Source organism: Gossypium arboreum, chromosome 8, assembly GCF_025698485.1.
Source record: "Gossypium arboreum isolate Shixiya-1 chromosome 8, ASM2569848v2, whole genome shotgun sequence".
In the NCBI taxonomy this organism is placed as follows: Eukaryota; Viridiplantae; Streptophyta; class Magnoliopsida; order Malvales; family Malvaceae; genus Gossypium; species Gossypium arboreum.
Genome location: NC_069077.1, coordinates 8377074 through 8388106, shown reverse-complemented (window position 1 = coordinate 8388106; position 11033 = coordinate 8377074). Strand labels below are relative to the sequence as shown.

Here is an 11033-nt window from a genome sequence, read left to right as displayed (position 1 = left end):
TCAATACATAACAAGCTTAAACAATTATATACATTTAATTCAAGTTCAATTCATAACCTAATCTCACTCCATTTCATGTCAAAATACTTTCATTTTCATATAGACATGTATATGACCATTCTTACACACCAATTAGGTATGCATACAAGTTTATCATTTCTTAACAATTTCATATACCATTTGGTCAATTTCAATTATCATCTTTAGTTGCATTCATTCATTTATCATCATTAGCATATATATATACACATATGTTTCATTTCATGCGAACATTTCAACCATTTCCGAGTCTATTGGCTTATTACTACTCAATCGGCCCCCAAAGCTCGTTTTAACTCATTTCACACGAACTTTTACATGATGTTGTATATCATATTTCAATCACATTTCATCTCATATACCATTCAGCCAAATCATGTGTTTATAACCCTATAAACTAGACACGAACTCAAAATAGATATGCAGATCTGTCACCCCGGGTTGCTTGACAACGATGATTTTCACAATCTAATTATCCTGTCATCCTGGTTTGCCTAGCAACGATGACTCTATATGTACAATCTACCACCCCGGATTGCTCGACACGATGGTTTTCAATCAATATCCTGAACCTATGGTATGCTAACTATATCCGACCCTATCCAAACAACTAATAGGGTAACCAAATTTTCAATTTTCATCATATGAGTCAATTCATACTTATCATACTAAATTTATCATCAATTCATCATATAATATAACATGTCTCAACTCAATTCCATATCAAGTAACATATATCAAATAATTCATGCAATTTCTATTCCATTCAATTTAGTTCACTATCTCAATATTCAATCTCAAACATAACATTTCACTTAAAATAATCATTATCAACTCACCTCAATGTCATAGTATGCAAAAATCACAAATATACAACAATTAAATTGGTTTCAAATTATAAAAATGAAAATCGAATTTTCGAGACACTTGTCATTTCCCTCTTGAAGGTTTTTCGTCGACATTAGCTAAATATAATCACAAAACATGACACTATCAATTTCTATTAAAATCACAATCAAATACAGTATCAAACATATTTTATAATTTATTTAATTTATCTCAAGAAAAAGTATACATTGTTTGATCATTGAGGACAAGGATCATTTTCGAGCGAGGAGTATGTAACACCTCTAACCCATATCTGTTACCAGAACAAGGTTATAGAGTACTACCGGGGTTTACGGATCAATTAGACAGAAATTGCAGACGTTTCATTACATATCAATATTCATAATAAAACCAATCAAAATCATATATTGTCCCTTAAACGAGCCCTCAAGGCCTTAAATACATATTAGAAACAAGTCGGGACTAAATTGAAAACTTAGAGAATTTTTCAGAAGTATTTAAAATTTTCAACACTGCAGAGGTCACACGGCCGTATGGCCAGGCCGTGTGACTCACACAGTCAAGAAATATGCCTGTGTCTCAAGCCGTGTAGGGATTGGAAATAGGGACACACGGCCATGTCTCAGCCCTTATCCATGCTTATGTAACTCTCTACCTTGGGTCATACGGCCAAGTCACACGCCCGTGTGCTAGATTGTGTGAGTATACTGACTTGCATTATTAAAAAGATATAGGGGACACACATTTGTGCCTCTACCTGTGTGGACAAAAATAGGTATTTTTTAAGCCACATTTATCATCCAAATTGACACCAACCTAGCCTCAACAAATACATCAACAAGCCATAACAAGACATTCAACACAAGCTAAAAGCAAGTCTTAAACATATATTATTACCATATACAACTAATAAACCGTTAGGCACCTCAAATGACAACTTAAAAGCATGTCAACCAAGTTTCCAATCTTACCTAATTAATTTATCTAACCAAGTTACCAAAGTTCACTATAACTCAATTACATACATACATATATCACTTATACTAACAACACAATTATACCTTAATCTCATACCAATATGTACGTTGGTTACATAAACAAAAATGTTATTCATAATATCTACATAAGTTAAACTTTAACCAAGACCGTACAAAAGCCTATACATGCCATATAAACCATATTGAACGTTTCAAAAACTACCGAGATAAACTGGATAGTGTGACTTGAGTGCTGATCCGAATGTCCAACTTTTCGAAAATCTACAAAGACATTAAACAACACATATAAGCTTAATGAAGCTTAGTAAGTTCGACGAGTTAAATGAAAATCTTACCGAATTAACTATAATAAATCAAATATGAAAAATTATCCAGGACATTCACAACTTCAATTGATAAATACATCTGTATTCAATTCAATACAAAAATAAATAACATGTCTTTCAAATTCATTAAATAAATCACCTTATAAAAAAATTTCCATTCGAAGAACGACTTACGTATACGAGTACATTGTTAACAGAAACTCATTAGAGCTGGTCCTCCCAAATATGTCAACAAAAGCTCGAGAGCTGAACAGAAGCTCCTAAGAGCCGGTTAGAAGCTCATAAGAGCTGGTCAATCCAATTATGCCAAATAGAAAGTAAAACATGAGAATTCGTAACAAATGCTGAACCCTGGTTTACTTGGGAATAATATTGATATCTCCTTCCAATACCATTATACACCAATTCACAAATGTACTCAAATCCCGTGTTCGATTCAAACCGAATATCCATTTCAATATTATATTTTAAAAAATAAATGATTTCTAACAAAAAAATGTATATACATAATATCAATCATCAATTTATACAAATTTTAAATTTTAACTATACGAATTTACCTGGACTAAATTGTAGTAATTGTAAAAGTTCAGGGACTGTTCAACTTTTTTTCTTTTTCATGAGTATCTACGAGATCGTGATCTATAATATAAAAATTGCTCACATATTAGCATATATTTCATTTTCAATTCATTTTATAATTTATACCCTTTTATTTTTTGAATTTACGCAATTACCCCAAACTTTTGAAATTTTTGCCATTTAATCCCTTAATTAGTTAATCTATCAAATTAATTAATTTTCTCAATCAATAATCTATCAAAATATTCTAGGTCTTCACACAACCCCTAATAAACCCAAAATTCACTATCAAACCCTAATATTTTAATCTTTTCACAATTTAATCCTAAAATCAATATTTAACAAAATCACTTTATAAAATCATCATACAACAAAATCAAAGCTCTAAATACATGTTATTCATAAAAAACATCTAATATTTATTAATGGAAACATCCAAATTTTTAATAAAAACAAAAACAAAGGTATGGTTTAGTTGGACCTAATTGCAACAATCTCAAAAACATAAAAATTACAAGAAACGGGTAAGAATTGAACTCACATGAAGTAAAAATATGAAGAAACAGGTTAAAGTTCTCTCTCCTATGGCAGGTTAAGCTGAAATTGAAGATGAATTGCATAGAAAACTTTAAAATTCAATTTGTTTGTTTTTAATTTCATCAAAATTACAATTTTTCATTCCATCATTTTATTTTATTATTTTCCTAATATGTCGCCTAACCACTTTAATTTAGGTATATTTGTTTCTTAAGTCCCCCTTATTTATTAATCAAGCCATTTAATCACTTAAATATTATAATTAGTAAGTTTTGCACATTTTTCAATTTAGTTCTTTTAATTTAATTAACTATCAAACTTTAAAATTTTTCAACAAAATTTAAATACCATCTTAATGACACTCGTAAATATTTATAAAAATATTTATGACTCGGTTTATAGAAACGAGGTCCCGATACCTTACTTTCTAAAACCATTTGACCTAATAAATCATTATAAAATACAAATTATCAATTCAAAAACCTTTTTAAAACCATATGTGACTCGTAAATATTATTATTAATATTTACGAACTTATTCATCGAATTTAATGACCTTAAACCACTATTTTCGATATCACTAAAAATCAAGTTGTTACATAGTACTTGTTATTCAATAAATTGCAACAACGGTCATCAACCAATATTTTATATTTATGTTTTTTTCTTGTAATTAGATTTGAACTAAAAACGTTGCGTTTTAGTTTTAAGGAATTTAATGAAACGATGTGTATTATAAGGAGTTGAATCGGGGTATTCCAAAACGGATCGTTTTGGCTGAAAACCATTTAAATTAAAACGATGTGTATTGTATGTTTAATGCCAGGCGGTCACGAGGGGCTCCTTTTATTGCCCAATCAGGGTAGGGAAAGACTAATAAGGAATCACAGCGCAGTATTCTCACTCTCTTTCTTCTCATAATTTCACTCTATTGCTTCTCTTCTTCTGTTATCTTCTTTCTTCTGTGATCTCTCTATTTCTTATTTATCATTGTTCATCAAGTTTATGGCTTTTTTCTCCCTTCTTTCTTGTTCTTTTTCTTTTTTTTTTGTTCTTTGGTTTTCTTGACTTTTTGCAGGTCTCAGTTCTTAGTTTATTGGTTCTTTATTTTTTTTTCTATTATGGTGGTTGATGGAGTAGGTTTTGGTTTAGAGGTGAGTGTAAAGTAGTTGATTGAGAGTTGAAGGAGATGAGGGCTTTGAGTGGTAGTGTGGTGGTAGTGAGTTTCGATTAAGAGAGGAAACTGGGAGGGATGAAGAAAAATGGTGAAGGCTCTCCTTTCTTTCTTTTCTTTTATGCTTTAAGGATGGTGGCGTGTGAAAGAGATGAGGGCCGGTGGTGTAAGGTGGCTGATGAGAATTGTCGACCGGGTATGGTTGTGATAGACTGGTAGTGTAGGCAACTAGGAGCAGGGTTGATGGGATTTGCTAACAGGAGGGATGGTAAGTGTATGGGTGAAATTGCAAAGTTTAGAAACTTTAAGGGTATGATTATGAAATTTGCAAACTTGAAGGACCTAAGGGTAAAATTCCATTTTCATTTTTTTGGTTTTTTTATTGAAAATTTGCTATTTATATATTTTATTTTTATCTTTAATAAAATATAATATGTATTTTTATATATTAAAAAATAATGGGTCAAATCCCAAAATTGATGATCGAACTCAAAATAAAAGCTCATATTAAATATACCTTAAAATTGAAAGGTTCAAAACAAATTTCAAAAAATATAAAAAAGAAAACCCAAAATTAAATTTATAAAATAAGTCCAATAAAATTTAAAAGATCCACTATTTGCAAATATACGAAGTAGATTAATCCAAAATGTAAATATGTCCAACAAATGAGTAAATTGTGGGCTTTTAATTTTGGCAACTAAAATTGGGCTACATTGTAGTAGTTGTGGAACATTATGTTGGGTTCAAAAACATGCTTTAGTGTCATTTTGGGTAGTTAGTAAAGACTGTACAAAAAATAACCAAAATTTAGTTTTTTCTTTTCATGTAAACATTATTTGAAAATATTGATTATATAAACAAATTGAGTTAAGCAATCTGTTAGCCGATAGAGCATTCATTTGACCTGCTTTTGGGCTAATAACTTATGAAATGGGGAGTTTGATTGCGTGACGACATTGCCTACGCTTTCAACATCAATTATTTTTCTCACCATTTGGATTTCCAAATGTGAATCTTAGATTTTAATTTATTTATGTTATAATTATTTGACAAGCGCGGGATTAAGTTATGTATAATTTTAACTATGAAAAAGATAATAAATACGAGCCAAGCTAACCTACGAATGATTTGAGCAAATAACTCCAATTTAAAGTAACCATAAACATATGTTAACGTCACTCAAAATATTCCATTTTAAAATTTTAATAATTTGAATTCAAAATTTCTCAAACTTAAAGTAAATTCAAACCTAAATTAACCTGTAATTTTTAACAATACATGTTCATACATCCTAAGTGTAACTACTATGTCACAATTGACACCTCAAATCAAACATAAATAATTTCACATACATCAAACACCATTCCATAAAACATATGCCAATCATTTTAACCATTGCATCTTATCGCGTACCAAAACTAAGCTTACAAAACATGACAATTGTTTATCAAAAGTATTGACTAACCAAAATACCACAATATTATTTACGTAATCAACACACATCACAACTTGAATATATATATGTGAAATTAAAATATCTTGTTTTAAACGAATAGTGTAAGTTTCAACTTACAATACTTACGTAATCAAGACACGTCACAACTTCAATGATCAAAATTATATCGCGTCCATGAACGAATAGTGTAAGTTTTTAACTTTTTCTAACCTACCAAAACTTCTGATAATCTACAAGAAACAAATACCAACGAACATAAACAATTCATTGCTGAATAAGTTGGTATTAAAATTAGCTCCACTTACCGATTATAATGTAACTTAATACACATCTTGAATTGAAAACGATTTCAAACTTTAATTTATCACATGTGTCTTGGAATTTTTTATTATTTTTAATTTCTTAATTTATAATTAACATGTTCTTCTTATCCATCACCACCCAGTCCCCATACCGCCATTCAAATACATTTCGTCATCCCTTACCTTCCGTCTTTTTTAGTGTTTACGCAATACAAATTTGAATAATTTAAATAAAATTACATAATAAATATATTTATAAAAAATTAAATGAAGTTTTGGCCAATTTCTGATGGATCGATGATTCATTTGTTTACGGACGGGCTGTGTAGACCGCGTCTATTCGCGGTGTGGCTAGAGATCAAAAAAGAAACTGAATTTTGGGATTTAACCATATTTAGGTTGATGCACGCTTTTCGAAGTTGAAATATGGGATATTCTTGATGGGTTACACATCTTTCTTAGTAGAGGATGCAAATGGGTACAGCTCAATCTGACAATACAGAAGTGATCCTTGCTCTAATTGATAATAGATTGGTAGCATTACAGTGCTTAGAAGGGTTCAACGACTCTTGAGAATTGAAGGTCAATAGTGGTTGCGGCATATACCTCAATTTAATTGCAAATCATTTGGCAAAGTTAAGCCTTCCGTGGAAATCAAACCTATAAATCTTTGATACTATTCCTAATGAAGTCTCGGATACTTTTTAAGAGGACAAAGCGATGGGCACTTTTGATCTTTTTAATTTGATGTAACTCTGCTTTATTTTATCACAAAAAAAGAAAAATTATAATGTTTTAAATTCAAATATCATTATGTGTATTTTTATATATGTGTGTAATATGCGGTTGTAAAATGATTAAAAAACTCTTAAAATAACATATTTATTTTGTTTAATAATAATATTTTAATAATTATTCAACTGCATTTATGTTTAATTAACTCATGATACTAACTCATATAAGAGCTTAATATATATAGAATAGACAAAATAGATATATAAAATTAAATTAATATAAAGTATCATTTTTTCAAAATATAACTGAATAAATCCTTATAGTAATTATGCATAATTAGATTCAAACTTCGGTTTTTAAAACATGACAAGATTCAATTGGTTTGACTGATTCACTTAGTTTTATTAAATGAATCATTAAAAAAGAAAAGAAAAGTGGTTCAACCAATCCATACCGGTTCGCAAGTCAATTTGTCTAACATTTTAATCGAACCAATGCCCCAATTGGTTCTCGATCTAACCAATTCAATCGGACTCTAACAACATGAAATCGAACTTAAACGATCAAATATACACTGCATCAACTTTTGCCAACAATAAATAGAAGTACCATGGAGGCAATTGTACTAGGAGTCAAATTGCATTTTACCCCAGTACTAAAAAAATTGACAAAGTAATCTTTGTTTGTTAGATCAAAAAGTAAATTAGTCATTTCTATTGACAATTTCATCTATTTCTATTACTAAAAACTAGCGTAGATAAATGAATAATAAAATAGGTACACGTGGCTTGCTAATATCAAAATACTAATGCAAGGACCTCTATAGTACTTTTACTATTACTAATATCAAAATAACATAATAATTTATTTGACTCTCTAACTTTAAATATATATATATATCTCATTTCAACCTTCCGTTTAATTTTCGTATTTTTTTAAATTATAAAAACAGAAATTTAAAAATTAAAAAGACTAAAATGTATTATATACCCGTTAACAAGATTAAGCGATGTTATTTTTTCGTCATTTTGAGTGATTCAAGAAAAAAAATGAAAATTAACTAATATTATTTTTTAAAGTTGGAGGGGATAGTTGTTATCACTTACCGTTATCACGCATTTATATATGTATAAATAATATATAGTGGTAGAAGTGCTTCAAAGGTATTATGCTTATCTTCTAAGCAAAAATCCATTTTTCTTGAAAACTATAAACTGGGAACCTGTCTCTGTACTCACCTCCTATTTCAAGACACCATTAATCACAGCTATTCACCATGTTTATCCAGGTATTAACCTTATCAATCATCTTCTTCCTTACTCTCCCATTTTTCTTCTTCAGTCTCATCAAAAGCTCCAGGTTCAAGAAACCATCAACGCCCAATATTTTGCCCAAGCGTTACCCATTAATCGGTTCTTATTTCGACATCAAATCCAATCAAAGCAACCGCCTGGAATGGATCACGAGGATCCTCAAGAACTGCCCTTCTGCAACTTACACTCTTCACCACATCTTGGGTTACCGTCAGATCTTCACGGCGAACCCCGATAATGTCCAGCATATACTCAAAACCCGTTTTAATAATTACCCAAAAGGTGAGTTCTTCATTAATGTTTTCTTTGATTTTCTCGGCAACGGAATATTTAACGCCGATGGGGAAGCTTGGAAGTTCGAGAGACAGGTTTCGAGTCACGAGTTTAATACTAGGTCTCTTCGTAAGTTTGTAGAAACCGTCGTTGATGCTGAGCTTAACGACCGGTTGGTTCCGATGTTATCCGGCGCTGTTACCGGCAAGACAGTGCTTGATTTGCAGGATGTTCTTCAGAGATTTGCTTTTGATAATATTTGCAAGATTGCTTTTGGGTATGACCCGGAATGTCTTTTACCGTCTTTGCCGCAAACTGAGTTCGCCGACGCGTTTGAAGATGCTACTCATCTGAGTAGTGAACGGTTCCGAGCTCCGATTACATTGACTTGGAGAATCAAACGGTTTTTCAATGTTGGGTCGGAGATGAACCTCAAAATCGCCATCTCTCAGGTACGTGATTTCGCTAAGAAGATCGTGAGGGAAAAGAAACAAGAATTAGCTACAAAATCGTCTTTGGACTCGGTTGATATTTTATCGAGGTTTTTAAATTCCGGTCATTCCGATGAGAATTTCACTACGGATATAGTCATCAGCTTTATACTCGCCGGTCGGGATACAACATCGGCGGCATTGACATGGTTCTTTTGGTTAATACATAAACACCCTGAAGTTGAAAAGGAAATCCTTAAAGAAATTAAAGAGAAATCGGATATGCTGGTTTTTGAAGAAGTTAAAGACATGGCTTACATTCACGCTTCCTTGTGTGAGTCTATGAGATTGTACCCTCCGGTCCCGACGGACAGCAAACGAGCGGTGGCAGACGATGTTTTGCCGGACGGGACGGTGGTAAAGAAAGGGTCGGTGGTGACGTACGCCCCTTACGCGATGGGGAGGATGGAGAATATATGGGGATCCGATTGGGAGGAGTTCAAGCCGGAGAGATGGTTGCAAAGGGATGAGGCCGGGAACTGGAGCTTCGTCGGAAGAGATCCTTATACTTATCCGGTGTTTCAGGCCGGACCCAGGATTTGTTTAGGGAAGGAGATGGCGTTCCTGCAGATGAAAAGGGTGGTTGCCGGAACTTTAAGGCGGTTTAAGGTGGTGCCGGCGGTGGAAGAAGGGTTTCAGCCGGTGTTTGTTTCTTATCTGACGGCTAAGATGAAAGATGGGTTCCCCATCAAGGTGGAGAAAAGGGGAAAGCTTGATTAGGTAACTTAAGCTGTGTATTAACTTGAATTTAATTTTTTTTCCGAATGAAAATCTTGAAATATAAAATAAAAATTATGATGTAACATTAAATTATTAAAAATGACGTTATTATTTTATATAATCTTTTTCGTCATATAAATATTGTTATGTTTTTTTTGATTTTATATAAAAATTATTTTTATATATTTTAGAATTAAGATTAAATTAAAATTATTTATAAATTTTGAAGATGAATTTATTAAAATAATGATTAAATCAATATAAAATATAAAAATTGAGCACTACATTTATTATTATATTAAATTTTTAAACAATTATATTAATAAGTATTAAAATAATTAAAGTTGCTTAAATAATAAATTTTTTAGTTTGAATACCTGTAAGATGCTTGACATAATAATTTATAGGTGTGATTAAAAATTAATTTATTATCACTAAAATTTATAAAAGAATCTTCTGTTTTTTTATATAACAAAACAAACATATAAATATAAATTGCTTCTAATTTTAGTCCATGTTGGTAATAATTATTTGACATTGTCAGTCAATGTCACTTGAAGAGAAAAAAGTACAGGTTAAATCGTTTTCAAAATACCCAACATATGGAGATTTTAGATTTTTTTAAATATTTAATAATTTTACAAATGAATTCTATACCAATTGGATTATGAGAATTATTTACTCAAAATAAATATTTTAATGAAAGTATTAGTCTATAATGACCATTATGGTTTGGTATTATAAAAATTGTACAAATAAAATAGAAATAACATAGAGGTCTATTTACGCAATTTGATTTCCCTACTTTTGTAGAGCTTAGCTCAATGAGTAATTTTACTATCTATTATCACAAATACAAGTGAATCACACTTTATCACTCATCGAGTATAGAGATCTCACCTTTGTACCTAAATATTATAAGACTCATCTCCAAATCCTCTTAATGAGAACTTGGACAGTAAACACTTTACTAATGTTTACAGTAACAGTTTGTACTCTCTTACAAAAATGTTCCTCGATGAACAAATTAGAATGCACTAAAACTCTCATTATATAGTCTAAACAAGTCTCAAAATATATATCAATTTTGGCTTATTAATATAGAATTTAGGTGAATACAAAATAACTTCTTGAAAATAACTATTACAATAATAATGATCAAAACAAAACCACTCAAAGATATTCTTTTCAAAATCAACAGCACTATCTCGATCAAATATCCTCATTCTAGAGACT

At 30.8% G+C, this 11033-nt stretch overlaps 1 protein-coding gene across 1 annotated transcript; it reads left to right on the top strand.

Moving 5' to 3' along the window:
• Positions 1–8125: 8125 nt before the first annotated feature.
• LOC108467702 (cytochrome P450 94A2-like) lies at positions 8126–9918 on the top strand. Its single transcript, XM_017768437.2, has one exon. It carries the CDS (start codon positions 8277–8279, stop codon positions 9795–9797), a length of 1521 nt encoding a protein of 506 aa, XP_017623926.1. The 5' UTR covers positions 8126–8276; the 3' UTR covers positions 9798–9918.
• Positions 9919–11033: the final 1115 nt, after the last annotated feature.

Excerpts from the sequence above, each read along its gene's own strand:
- LOC108467702 (XM_017768437.2), top strand. The coding sequence starts at position 8,277 with ATGTTTATCCAGGTATTAACCTTATCAATCATCTTCTTCCTTACTCTC.